Genomic DNA, 13,784 nt, shown 5'->3' with positions numbered 1-13,784 from the left:
ACTAACTATAATAAGTCATTATTCATTATTGTTACAGTTTGTTGGTAAAAGGTTTTGATGGAATTGAGATACATGGTTAAATTCATGATTACCCGCTTGAGCAAATCAATAATTATGAGAATTATGGTGGATCTTTAGAAAATCGCTGCAAAATTTATCTTAAGGTGCTACAAGCAATAGCTGTAGCTAATGTTGTAAAAACCTCGATTACTCGCCGATTAATCTCATATTAATCATTTTAAAGAGAAATCCGTTCTGATTTTCAGAAAACCGTTTAATTAAACGGTCAACGTCAATTGATGGGTCAAAACCAAATTTAGTAATCAAAATCGGTCAAAGTCAAAAATGGTTAACATTTTAACATAAATTTAAACTAGAATTATATAGTTTTGGAGCAAAATGAACAATTTTAGACAATTATGTTAAAGTTTATTTTATATTTATGGTTTTTTCCTATATTTATAAATATAATTTTTAAAATTTAATATTTAAATGTATACAGTACAATCCGATTAATCTCCGATTACTCCCCGAATTGCCGATTAATCCTTCCAAAGTCCCGACCGATTAATCTCCGAATAGCGAATTTTGCAACCTTGGCTGTAGCCATTGGTGTAGATTGAGTTGGTGTTAGAATCTCTCTGTCAATCGGTCATTTGGATGCCATGAACTATGATCCACGCACCCAGTCATTGAAAGTAACCTTCTATGTTACTGGTCAGTACTCAATTGAATTTTGATAATTTTCTGTTAACTCATGTTAAAGTGGTTGTAAGAGCGCAAAGATTATGATTAAAAGACTTAAGTTTTATATGTATGATGAATATTAGTTGAGGGTAGAAAGACACTAAGAGTAATAGAAACCAAACTCTATGTGCCCTGGTGAATAATTAAGAAGCACAAATGGTGTGATCCATTCATCAAAATCACTATATTTAAAGAAGCGCTCATAAAGCATACAACCTCCAAACTTCCTTTTTTTAAATAAATTCGATTATTATTGTAATATTATTGATTCTAAATTACATTTAATAAATCAAATGTACTCTAAAACTTTAAGAAGGCAACAAATAGGGGTTTCAACATTTCAGGTAATCCATCAAAACAGTAGAATGGGTGAACTTTTGCTGGGAACATATGAAATTACTCCTATTAGGTATGATTGCACCAAGTTTTTTTTTAGTTATATAACATGTAATTGTTTATTATTTGTGTCATTGTTATATGTTATAAATGGCATGTTTTCACATTTAATTTAATAGGTTGATAAATCATTAGTCTACTCGTAATAAACTTTTTACAAGGGTGAGAATTCATTTAATTGTCTTTTAATTGAATAGTTTAATTTAATGCTGAATGATGAACTATTTAGTATTAGTGCGTTTATTAATGATATATGAATAACAAATGATGTTGAACCGTTTAACAATTTGTGATGAACATTCGAAGTTGAAATACCATCTTAAATTCTTAACCATTCAGCACTTTCATTTTCTTTAATATTTTTCTTAAATTACATCATAACACTTAACATATCAATTCGAAATAAATTAAATGACATATGTGTAATATGCGATAACGTTATGGACCAGTCGCGTAATTTTTTTTATTATAATATCATATACCTACTTTTATTGAAACATCTATATATCGCCGATCGCCAAGTAGTAGGCGATTTGTGTATCTTTTTTGATAAAATATATTTTCACATTTTTTTTATTACAATATTCATATTAAATTATTAATTTGACTCGTCTTATTTTCGTAACTAGTTTTCGAACCCTCGTTTCGCGGCGGGGGTTCAATTTTTAATATATTTTATTGTCTTTAGTTACGGAGCCTGCGAGTGAAAAATCAACATATATGAAAAGTACTCTAAATATTTAGCGTTTTTTTAAATGTGTCCGTTTTGCGTATAGTTAGTGACATTGTGTTCATAAAATTATTTCGAGTTTAAGGATGGTGTCGGAAAAATTTAACTCGTTGCGAGCGAGAAGATATGACCTGTTGAATATTTGAGTGGAGTTTATTTTAGGATATTTTATGAAAATTTTGATTTGACGCTTTAACCCCCTGTGTTGGGGGCTGATTTTAATTTTTGAACAAAGTGTGGGGGTGAGAAGATATGACCTGTTGAATATTTGAGTGTAGTTTATTTAAGATATTTTATGAAAATTTTGATTTGACACTTTAGCCCCTATGTTGGGGGCCGATTTTAATCTTTGAATAGTACCAGTGTGGGGACTTTTGTAGTGTTACTTGAAAGAAAGAAGGGAAAAACCAAAAAAAGTGGAAAGATGAAAAGACAAATGGTACTATTCATAAGTTTGGGTAATAGAAAAACCAAAAAAAACCAAAAAAAGGTGGATGAAAAGGCCACTGGTACACTGGGACTATTCATATTTTTTGGCTAATAGTGTGTAGGGTAATTTCTCTTTTTAGCAGTGAGTAAGCTCCAACATTTCAAGCTCTCTACTTTCCTGTAAGTATAATCTGTAAATCTATAATTTTGTTTACTTTTTCCAGTTTTTAAATTTACTGGTTTTTAGTGCTTCTATTTAATATTTAATTCCCAAAATGTTTAATTTTTTCCTAATTTCATACTCTGCATGTTTTTTTTTTTTTTTTTTTCAGTTTTGAACAATCAAATGGAGTACATTAGGTTATTTTATAAAAATACTACTCAGCTGTAATTTCAGATATGCCTGACTATTCTCTTTCAATTTGATTTTTTTTTTTAGTTACGGAGTATTAGTTAAGGGGAGATGTGATGTGATTAACTGTAAATTTGATGGGTGCAATTTTTGGAGATTTAGTTTCATGCTGATTCGTGAAATTAAGTTTTATTGATGTATTTCTGATGTCTGCAGCTTATGTCTTCTAATTTTCAGTCCATTTAATCATTTCAGCATAGTTTAGTGGTTAGGTGTCAGTTTCAAACCTAACAGATTTTGGGGTGGTTAGAAAAAAGGGTCGGATACGGATAATCCGGTTAGGCCGTATAAATCTGATTAAAATTAATCTTTCTTAATGATAGCCTGAATAGGAAACCTAATCCGTTGAGAATTCACTCTTTTGCACAATAAACCCTTTCATGTTGTTTACTCATATATATAATTATGAAAAATTGAAATCGGAGTTTTTGATTTTATCATTGTACTCTATTGTTCATTTGTTTCAACTCCCATATGTTTTTCTCCCTTGGTTTTGCTACCTTTAAATGGTTGGTGATAGGATACACGTGTATGGAATTTTAAATAAACCGGATGTTAAATTCTGTTTATGAGTTTTAAATTATTGGTTTATTTGGTTTATGTGTTGAAACTGAGGTGTCACCTCATCTTTTGTGTATTTATTTCTTCGTTCTTTGGTCTATATACAGAGGTATTAGCATTTGTGACTAAGTCACTTACCTCCCCTAACCTAAGTTTAATTTGACATGTAAATATAATCAAGTTTTGTTATTAGCAAAGATAATTGCAAGTAACTTCAAATCTACTTAAGTATTTTTATGGCAGAATGGACGGATTCAAGTAAGATTGGGCGGACCCACTGACAAATTTTACCTCTTCATTAACTTGCTCGATTTGTGAAATGGTTTGTCTTACCTAAAGTAGATGTAATGGTTATGAATCATCAATCTGCGTGTTTTTTGTTTGTAAGCTATAGTTTTAGGACGCATGTTGTACTGTTAATTAACCTTCACATTATTGATTTTTTTTTTCAGGTTGCATGTGAATCGCAATGAAGAGCACTTTACCGGTTCCTTTGGATATATCGTCAGATGAAGATGATAAACCTTCGCCATCTAATGGAACCAAAAACCTTGCTGGTACGAAACGACCAAAACTTGAGACTGCAGTTATCATGCCTCTCAAAAATGTAGTAACTCAAGGTAATTTGTTTAATCTTTTGTACTAATGTCGAGTAGGTGTATAGTTTAATGGGTCAAAAGTCGAAACATGGTTTGGGTTGAAAGAAGTCCTCTTTTAGTACGAATTGAAATGAGTTGGTTCGGCTGCGTTGACCCGCAATTCTGCAAGTTTCTCGATAACAAAACTGAAAGTAAGAATATATAACTTAGTAGTGTGGTAAGTCATTACTAACAAACATTATCAGTAGAACATTAATCTGAATCTGGGAACAAAATGTTTTTGGAGGTTATATGCATTACTGGACTTTGGATGACTTTCACCCGTTTGACTTTGACTCATTAAACCCATTTGAGATAAAACACAACTCTAGTAGAGCATAGACTTACTAAAGTTCAAATTTTGATATTATATATTGTAAGAACCAGGTAACAGAAGTTAGTAGCTTATTTTGTTTAACTATTCTGATAGTTTCATTAAGGGGTACTCTTAAATCTTATATTGATGCAGAAATATTGATAAGAAGTGCAAAAATGTATCAAGACTACATGAAGCAGATCCCGATTCCAGCTCAACGTGGCTCAGTCATATCATTCACCTCATGGAGTAGTTTAGCGAAATCGATGAAACAATTGTATTGGCAACCGCTTCATTACCTCACCAACGTTCGTGTAAAAGAATGGGATCAAATGAGAAGTGATGATGTCATCAATGGTGAACCGTTGGACACCATAATTCATCCATGTAAAGCTGAAACTAATATTTGGCTCATGGAAGAAGTTCACAGGCTAACAACCTGTCATCAGTTTCTTGCTAAACTTTGGTTAGCCAATCCCATGTACAATGCTTTTATTGATTCTGTTTTCCCCCAATTATGAGGGGTTTTTTTTCTTCTTATGTAATCCCTTATTCACTGATGTTTGTAGCTTTTAATTTTTTTATTTTTGTTGAATTGATGTTGGTAATTTAGTTTTTAGAATTAGGGTTATGATATTTGAATTTCCTTATGCGGAATCTGTTGATTGTTTATTATTTTCAGTGCAAAATTAAAAAAGACTGGTTTTTTTTTTTTTTTTTTTTTTCACAGCTCCTAAATGACGCTTACACGCCATTTTTTTCATGCTTCCATACTTCTATTCTATCTTTAACATTGAGCTATCAACATGAAACATATCTATCTGTGCAAATATGAAGAATCAGTCGGTAAAAAACAATCTACAAGTAACAATACAACACATTTAACCGTGCCTTGTTAAGTCATACCAGATATAATAAACATATGTTGCATCGAGGGTGAATCTCCCAGACGACAAATAATTATTTGTTTCATATATAGTTGTTTTCCTCCGTAAGACTAAAACATCAACGTGAGGACAACAAATCGACATCTGAACTACCAAGGGAAATCTATAGAATATATTGTATGGCAAATATAGAAAATTTGCGTAAAAAGAGAGCAGCTTAAGTTGGAAAGCAACGGGTCAAAGTAGCTGTTGATATTTCTCATTCTTACATCAGCAATACTTTGGATATCTTCTTCATATACACGACCAATGACCATACAGCTAGCCATGCCGATACGTAAAGTAAACCAACACCAGATGCTCCCAGTAACCCTAACTCTGTAAAACTGCATATTTAATGTCAAATGGTCAATACAAATGCTTGTAACCATGGGTTCGACATATTAGAACTAGAAACCGAAAATGGTGGTCAAGTCTGGCAACAGGCCAAAAGGGTAGTTTTGAGTCAGTCATATAAAAAAATATTTTAACCTATTTGATCACCTGAAAATAAGACAACAGAATTGACCCATTTTCCACATCTACTAAGATACTTTATTCTAACAGCTCTATTTAAAGTCCACTTTTATATTTGACTTGGATTGGATAGTTGTATATGTTGAAGTATTTCATCATTGATTTAAAAGTTTGTAAACTTAACAAGTGACACATCAAAAAGTCAAAATGTGGACTTGTGTAGGCTGGAGGGAATACTTAAATATCTTAAACTGAGAATTAAAAAAAAAAAAAAAAAAAAGCATATAGTTACATACAAACCTTTGATCTCTAATGGCGAGAAGAATGGTTAATGATGTCATTTGTGTGGCTGTTTTCCACTTCCCTAAATTATTTACAGCAACAGCCTGCAGAAGTGCATAAATATTTACAACAAACATTATAGAGTTTTGAAAAATAATATAATAATAATAATAATAATAATAATAATAATACTGCTAAAAGACAATGTTATAGAGAGTACCCCTGAAAGTTTACTACCCTGAGAAGCAGCCCATTCTCTCACTGCAGACATTGTTATCTGAAATAGAGTGTATACAGTTCATCAGATACTTAAGAACACCAAAAAAAAAAAAAAAAAAATTTCACATTGCCATACATTATTACCAAATACATGTTGCAGAGTGTCATGAAATATTTAATCAGTATAACACAGAGAAAAGTATAATCAATGCACATAAGTACTATAATAGAATTCTATGCTCAACAGTCAATAGATTGATAATCGCGTGTTTCCTCTATTTTTTCCTTGTAAAGTGCCATTTTATTCATGGCCAAACATTTGTAACTAGCTACATGTGAAGGAAAACATTATTTACAATTAACTGTTAAAACCATCATCTAATAAAAAGTATAAGAGTATTTTCTTCATGGGTCAATCTTATCCAATTGGCCTAAGCTTGTTCTAAATTAAATTCTCACATCAGAAGACCTCATTATCTATAAAGTTAAGCTGTGTGACGTTCCAGGCTGCATAAACAGAAACTGATCGAACCAACTTTAAGCTGATTTAAGGGCAACTCAATAGTGACCAGGACCTTTGCCGTGAATTCAACAAAGCTCACATGTATAATACAGAAAAGTATTTTTGAGAAACGGAAAGCAAACCGCAACAAGATTGTTGAACAAGCGAAAATTTATTAGATGGTCCAGTTTAAATGTTAAAATGATGCATACATCAAAAGAAAGAACATATTCCCAACATTTCAAACATATTCATTCATGCCTAATGATGTGTATTGTGGAGAGAGAACAAAAGGTTGGCCCCATACTTGTGCCATGTGCCAAAAGACAACAAATTATTAGCCTAACCTGAAAGGCTGCAATCTCCACATTAAGCTTCAGCCCCATCAATTACTTCATTAAGAAAGAAAGAAGTAACATCAAGGTGTCACATTTCAGTTAAGAGGGAAATGAGGGCCCACAGTTTGAATTTTGCAACTTTGCCAAATTTATGTCTAGCAGATTTAAGCGAATGTCAAAATATCTCATTCACACTTTCTAGCCAACACCTTAATTAGTATAATTGGTTGCTACACTGAATAGTGTATATGACTCATGTTAACTGTCAATAACAATACTTGTTAATTAACATTAATCAGTCAATAATCAGCAGCAAGCTGATTTAAAACCCTCTTTAAACAAGGAAAGTATATGATGCTGATGATGAAAATATATGATCAAATAAAAATCCAAGAACAGTCTAATTACATATTCAAATATCATTTGCAAGAACAATTTGTTGAGCTGAGGCATTAGTGCATTACCTCTCTGCCGATAATTGCGATCGATGGTACGGTCAATAACCAAGGCCACTGTCCAAGCTTAGCAGCTTCCGGCGGTTTTGTACATAATAAGACCAACGTAGTAGCAACCATAAGCTGCACCCAATAAGGACGAATAATTAGACAAATTTAAAAAACGAGTGATAGAAAAATCTTGATATATTCTTGCTAAGAAGAAGGCCCAATAGTAAACCAAGGAAAAAGATAGCAATATTCAACGGTACAATGCAACTACTGAAAAGAAGTAGCCAAGAAAACAAAAGATTCTAATGTCCAAATAAGCACCCAGTTAAAGACATACCTTGTCAGCCACCGGATCTAGAAATGCACCAAAGGCGGTTCCTAGGTTCATCTAAAACGCATACAATTTTAAATTTAGTATAAAAAAAAAAATCTACTATCTTTTTTCAAAGTTCAGAGCATATAAATGCATACCTTTCGTGCAAGATACCCATCGAGCCAATCGGTAATAGCTGCAGCAATGAAGATGATTGTAGTCGTAGTTGTCCCCAGCCGACTATTCATATAAAAAGCTAAAGAAATCGGGAAAAATACTGTCAGTATCGTCAAATGGACATACATACAACATGAATCATACAACCATCTAGTATAATATGGACATGTATAAAACAAACAGTAAAATCAGGTTCCTTCTGGTTAGTTCAGTCTCATCTAAGCCAAATGCCATTCGTAAAATAGTCAATGCAATTTTTTTACTGTAACGACCGACATACAGCTGAAAGGGATCAAACATCATAAACAACAGCACAAATAAGTCATCAGCAAAATGCTACGACTGTGTTAATATGTTGCAGCAGTCCAGGTGGTGTAGAAAACAGGGATAGCCATACACGTAGTTATGCTTAGCGCAAGATATCGTTTTTCATATCACAAACTCCAAATTTCATATACAAAGTTTCATAAACAGATTACATTAAGCAACTTCAATAAACCTACAACGTATATCAAGACAATAATCGAACATTATCTAATCTCGTGCATAAATCAGACCTAATAAAAAAACTAGAAGAAAACAAAATTCATACATTAATTAATTATCAAACAGCTCCAAAAATTTTCCTCAATTACACATAATCGATATCATCTACCATACGAATTCATCAAGTAACATATATATCAAATAACATTCACAATCTATACACAAGTATACATAATATTGAATATATATATATATATATATATATCAAATAACATTCACAATCTATACACAAGTATACATAACATATATATATATATATATATATATATATATATATATATATATATATATATATATATATATATATATATATATATATATATATATATAATATAATCTCTAATTAAAAAACGCACAAATAATCAAATACAAATGTAGAATAACGTACTGCTAACGAGCACCGGAATTGCCGCAACGCGACCAATCGTTAAAATCGTCGGCAACGTCAGCAATCTATTCGCCGGATTTTGCTTCGACGACGGCGATTTTACGTTGCGGTGGTTCTCCGACGACAATGTCGACATGATACGACCATTTTCCGTTACCAATTTATCATCCCCGTTTACGGATCCCATACTCACTCTACTTTCACCGTTTAATGCCAATTCTTATGAACCACGAAACCCTAGCTTGTTGTTATAATTATATTGTAAATTGATTTATATATTGTTATTATTAAAAATTAATAAGAATGCTGTTGATATTATCGTTGCAATTATTATTATCGTGCGCTGAGTTCGCACAATTGGTTGTCCATCACCAGCTCGAGGACATTGCCGGTGACGTCTTCGTAGATCTTCTGGTGGCGATAGCTATCATAAACACCTTTTGTTGCGACAAAATAACAGAACCTGCATTTTATTATATTTTATTAATTAATTATTAAAGTAATAAAGTAATAATTATTTTTATTTTTATTATTATTACTCCGTATTGATATATTAATCTATATTTTAATTGTAAAATATTTATTTTTATTATAAATTAAAGAAAAATATCAAGATGGCAATACAAGTCAACAACAATAGATAAACCTAACATAGGACGATGTCAAATCATAGGAATCACAATGGATCGGATATGGATTGGGTGATACCATATTCATATCCATATCCATTTAGTTTTTGCTCATCCATATCCATATCCATTTAGTTTCAGGTCATCCATCCATATCCATATCCAGTGGATTAAGCGGGTTAATGGATATCCAATGGATATTTTAAAATATGTTATAATATTTTCTAATATGCGATTAAAACATAAATGTAGTATAGCAAAAATAAATATAAAATGATATAATTAAAATCTATCCATAAGAATATGTAATATTTGTCGAAGATATAACAAAATTTGTTAAATTTACTATAAAACATAGATTATGAAAAATTAAATATGAAATCGCAAGTTTATTTTGTTAGATTTACGTATTTTATTGTAATATATTCTAGTTATTTCATTATAGGGTTGAAAGCAAAATGTAAGTGTAACGGTAAATGAACTTGTAATATTAAATATGTAAGCATATATCTATATTTATGTATTTTTATATGTATTTCGGGTGGTAATGGATATATCCATGGATGGAATTTTTCATCCATGTCCATATCTATATCCATTTAGGTTCATCCATATCCGTATCCATATCCATTTAAGTTCATCCATATCCATCACGAAGCGGATGGATCGGGTGGATATCCACCGGATCGGGTGGCCATTGGCATCCCTATACGCAACACACCACACAAAATGTGAAAATAAACCCAAGAACTCCACATCTACACCCAAAAAAAGAAACTGAAAACCAGACTAAATTATTATCATGAACAATAAACTAAAACGAAAAAAGAACAATAAACCTGTAAATGTCGACTATTTGTGCCAATGCCCCGGCCTCTCTGACTCTACCCTATTCCTAGCCATCTCTCATAGCCTTTTTCTCTTTTCTTGTTTTGTGTGTTTGACTTGTAGTTCATGGATAGTTTACATCAATGGCGAATCCATGATGAAAATCCAGTGGTGTCCTAATTTTTTTTTTCAAAGCTAATTATATATTAAGGTTACTTTAGTAGTTGTTTACTTCCAAAAACCTATAAATTCTAATATTATATGGGGTTCAATAGTTAAATTTAGTGGTGTCTGTTTGAAGCTTCGACAAGCCCAATACACCCACTATAGAGGATCTAGACTATACTAGACTCACTACACCAACACTTTGACGTTGATTAGCCTTTAATTTTATGAATTCTTAGTGCACAATAGTACTTAGGCGACAGTGTCGACCATATATCATTTAGGCGGTATAACCGACCATGTATCACTTAGGCGGCAGAGCCGACCATATAAGAAGAACAACACAAGTGCACTAAGAACTTAAACACAAACTGAGGCTTAACCGGGAAAGTTAACAAAGAACATTTTTATTAATACAAAGAAACAATTACAATATTATGGACTCAACTCACACTCTTACTTCTTCACAACTTCTACTTCTAACTCTTATTCACTTCTTACTTCTTCTCTACTTCACACTTCACTTACTCACACCTTACACAAATGAACTACTCATCACCCATATCTATACTAACCCATGGAACATTCTAGAAACTAGATATTTCCATGAATAAATATCTAGATTTTTTCTACACATACAAATATCTAGATTTTTCTTATCAAATACAAATTTCTAGATTTTTCCTACCATATTCTAAATTCTAGATATTTTCTTATACATATTAATATATAGATATTTTACATATATACATCTACTAATACCAAATTTGCATTGTATTTTAACACTCCCCCTCAATGCAAATTTTCTTCCAACGATATCTTGCAGACCATTCCAAGTGCTTCTCTGAATTTTGTAAACTTCGGTTTACTTAGGCTCTTGGTGAATATATCTGCAACATGTTCATCTGTCTTTGTTGGCATCATCTTGATTTTCCCTTCAAGGACCTTCTCGCGAACATAGTGATAGTGTACTTCTATATGTTTTGTTCTTGCGTGAAAGACTGAATTCTCTGCTAGACGTATAGCTGATAGGTTATCGCAGAAAAGCTCTACTTGATAGTCTGTTGATTGACGAAGGTCTTCCATTAGTTGTTTCAATCATGTAATTTCTTGTGTTGCTGATGATGCCGATCGATATTCTGCTTCAGTGCTTGACAAAGATACTGTTGGGTGTCTCTTGCTGCACCATGATATTACTCCTGATCCAAGACTAAACATGTATCCAGTTGTTGACCGTCGTGTATCATAGTCTCCAGCGTAATCGGCGTCACAATATCCAGTCACATGACATTCTTTTGTTTTCTTGTATAAAATACCAAAGTTGATAGTGCCTTTAACATACCTTAAGATGCGTCGTACAACATCAAGGTGAGGCTTCTTCGGATTGCTCATGTATCGACTAACCACTCCAACTGCATAAGATATGTCTGGCCGGCTTAGTGTGAGATAAATAAGACTTCCGACCATCTTTCGATACATGGTAACATCTTGAAGACTTTTTCCTTCATCTGCTCGTAGTTTTGTATTCGGATCCATCGAAGTTGAGATAGGTTTGCAATTAAGCATTCCATACTTTTGTAAAAGATCTCGCGCATATTTCTGTTGTCCCAGAAATAATCCTTCTCTTTTCTGCTCTATTTCGAGTCCAAGAAAATGTTTGAGTTCTCCAAGCTCCTTCATATGAAATCTGATAGACAGATTCTCTCTTGTCCTTTGGATCTCCTCATAGTGATCTCCCGTGATGATTAAGTCATCCACATATACTAGCACTATAGCTAGTTTTTCTTGATCTTGTTTCACAAATAAACTAGAATCTGAAGGAGCAACTGTGAAACCACTTTGTACCAAGAACTCGCCAATCTTCCCGTACCAAGCTCTTGGAGCCTGCTTCAAGCCGTATAGTGCTTTCTTTAATTTTCAGACATGCTAGGGATGAATTTTGTTCTCAAAGCCTCTTGGTTGATCAATATAAATGTCTTTATCAAGTTCTCCATGTAAGAAAGCGTTCTTGACATCCATCTGCCACAGCTTCCAAGATTTGCTAGCGGCTAAAGCTAGTAGTGCTCGAATTGTTGTGATCTTCGCCACTGGACTAAACGTTTCTTCATAATCCAGCCCATATTGTTGAGAAAAACCTCTAGCAACAAGTCGAGCTTTATACCTTTCAATGGAGCCATCTGATCGAGTCTTCACCTTGTAAACCAATTTACAAGATATTGGTTTTACATCTTTTGTCTTTGGAACTAAACTCCATGTCTGGTTTTCTTTTAGTGCATTAATTTCTTCTTCCATCGCTTTCTGCCATTCTCGACTTTGTGCTACTTCTTCATAAGTAGAAGGCTCAATAGGTATTGATTCATCCACATGAGCAGCATTGACATACCTTGGATTAGGTTGTCTCGGCCTTGTTGATCTCCTTAATTCTTGTGCATGCTCTTCGACTTCCTTTTGGCTTGGACGAACCTCCTCAGATATAGATTGATGTACACCAAGTTTTCATGGACTTTTTTCCTTAGAGTACGACCCTTCTCCTTCTTTAGTTGGATCCAATACGTGCTCTTTAGGCTCTTCTTTTTCTTCTGGACATTCTTCTAATCCATGAGATTCTAGAAGCTCTATCTTTTGAGGTGACCACCATGAAGAAGCTTCATCAAATACCACAATTCTTGAAGTATGACACTTTCCAGTATTTGGATCACAACATCTCCATCCTTTTCTTGATTCATCATAACCGACAAAAATGCACCGAATTGCCTTCTTATCAAATTTGCTTCAGAGATGATCTGGCAGTAAGACGTAGCATACACATCCAAAAACCTTGAGATGGTTGACGGTTGGCTTGATCTTCCATAATCTTTCATATGGTGAAATATATCCCAACTTTGTTTGTGGGAGTCTGTTAATCACGTACGATGTCGTCCTCATACATTCAGCCCAAAATCTGCCAGGTACATTCTTACCATGAAGCATACTTCGACAAGTTTTAGCAAGATGACGATCTTACGTTCTGCCACTCCATTCTGTTGTGGAGTATTAGGCAAGTTAATTGCCTTCTGATCTTGTGCTTCTCAAGATACATATTGAACTCCGTCGATAAATATTCTCCTCCATTATCTGTGCGTAAGCACCTAATCTTATTATTGAGCTCACTTTCTATCTTCTTCTTGAACTCTTTAAACTTCTGAAAAGTCTCCGACTTTTCCTTCATGAAGTAAACCCACGCATACCTTGAGAAGTCATCAATGAATGTCACCATATACTTCATTCCTCCAAATGATATTTGTTTCACTGGGCCAAAGACGTCTGAGTGTATGAGCTC

At 33.1% G+C, this 13,784-nt stretch overlaps 2 protein-coding genes across 6 annotated transcripts; one reads left to right on the top strand and one right to left on the bottom strand.

Annotated features, from left to right (window-relative positions):
• The first annotated feature begins 2,418 nt into the window (after positions 1-2,418).
• LOC139893611 (protein RDM1-like) lies at positions 2,419-4,877 on the top strand. 5 transcript variants are annotated; one of them, XM_071876778.1, is made up of 3 exons: positions 2,419-2,495; positions 3,728-3,895; positions 4,383-4,877. In XM_071876778.1, exons 2-3 carry the CDS (start codon positions 3,745-3,747, stop codon positions 4,748-4,750), a joined length of 519 nt encoding a protein of 172 aa, XP_071732879.1. In that variant the 5' UTR covers positions 2,419-2,495; positions 3,728-3,744; the 3' UTR covers positions 4,751-4,877. The 5 variants fall into 5 exon arrangements, with proteins under 5 accessions (XP_071732879.1, XP_071732880.1, XP_071732876.1 ...); XM_071876779.1 differs by having other exon boundaries at positions 2,443-2,482; XM_071876775.1 differs by lacking the exon at positions 2,419-2,495 and adding an exon at positions 2,649-3,597.
• Positions 4,878-5,164: 287 nt separating this feature from the next.
• LOC139893610 (CDP-diacylglycerol--glycerol-3-phosphate 3-phosphatidyltransferase 1, chloroplastic/mitochondrial-like) lies at positions 5,165-9,249 on the bottom strand. Its single transcript, XM_071876774.1, has 7 exons — positions 8,844-9,249; positions 7,891-7,988; positions 7,757-7,807; positions 7,438-7,551; positions 6,135-6,191; positions 5,933-6,018; positions 5,165-5,502 (listed from the first exon to the last, which is right to left on the bottom strand). The coding sequence occupies exons 1-7, from the start codon at positions 9,028-9,030 to the stop codon at positions 5,382-5,384; spliced, it is 714 nt and encodes a 237-aa protein (XP_071732875.1). The 5' UTR covers positions 9,031-9,249; the 3' UTR covers positions 5,165-5,381.
• Between the last annotated feature and the right edge of the window lie 4,535 nt (positions 9,250-13,784).

This window comes from Rutidosis leptorrhynchoides, chromosome 2, assembly GCF_046630445.1.
Source record: "Rutidosis leptorrhynchoides isolate AG116_Rl617_1_P2 chromosome 2, CSIRO_AGI_Rlap_v1, whole genome shotgun sequence".
NCBI classification, from domain to species: domain Eukaryota; kingdom Viridiplantae; phylum Streptophyta; class Magnoliopsida; order Asterales; family Asteraceae; genus Rutidosis; species Rutidosis leptorrhynchoides.
The sequence above is the reverse complement of the archived record's forward strand: the minus strand, read 5'-3'. Positions and strand labels throughout refer to the sequence as shown.

What these genes read in the sequence shown, in the direction of transcription:
- LOC139893611 (XM_071876778.1), top strand. Translation starts at nt 3,745, where the DNA reads ATGAAGAGCACTTTACCGGTTCCTTTGGATATATCGTCAGATGAAGAT. An exon ending in CAAAAATGTAGTAACTCAAG is followed by an intron (nt 3,896 to 4,382) that starts GTAATTTGTTTA and finishes ATATTGATGCAG; the next exon opens with AAATATTGATAAGAAGTGCA.
- LOC139893610 (XM_071876774.1), bottom strand. Translation starts at nt 9,030, where the DNA reads ATGGGATCCGTAAACGGGGATGATAAATTGGTAACGGAAAATGGTCGT. An exon ending in TAGATCCGGTGGCTGACAAG is followed by an intron (nt 7,552 to 7,756) that starts GTATGTCTTTAA and finishes TATTGGGTGCAG; the next exon opens with CTTATGGTTGCTACTACGTT. An exon ending in TCGCAATTATCGGCAGAGAG is followed by an intron (nt 6,192 to 7,437) that starts GTAATGCACTAA and finishes ACTCTATTTCAG; the next exon opens with ATAACAATGTCTGCAGTGAG.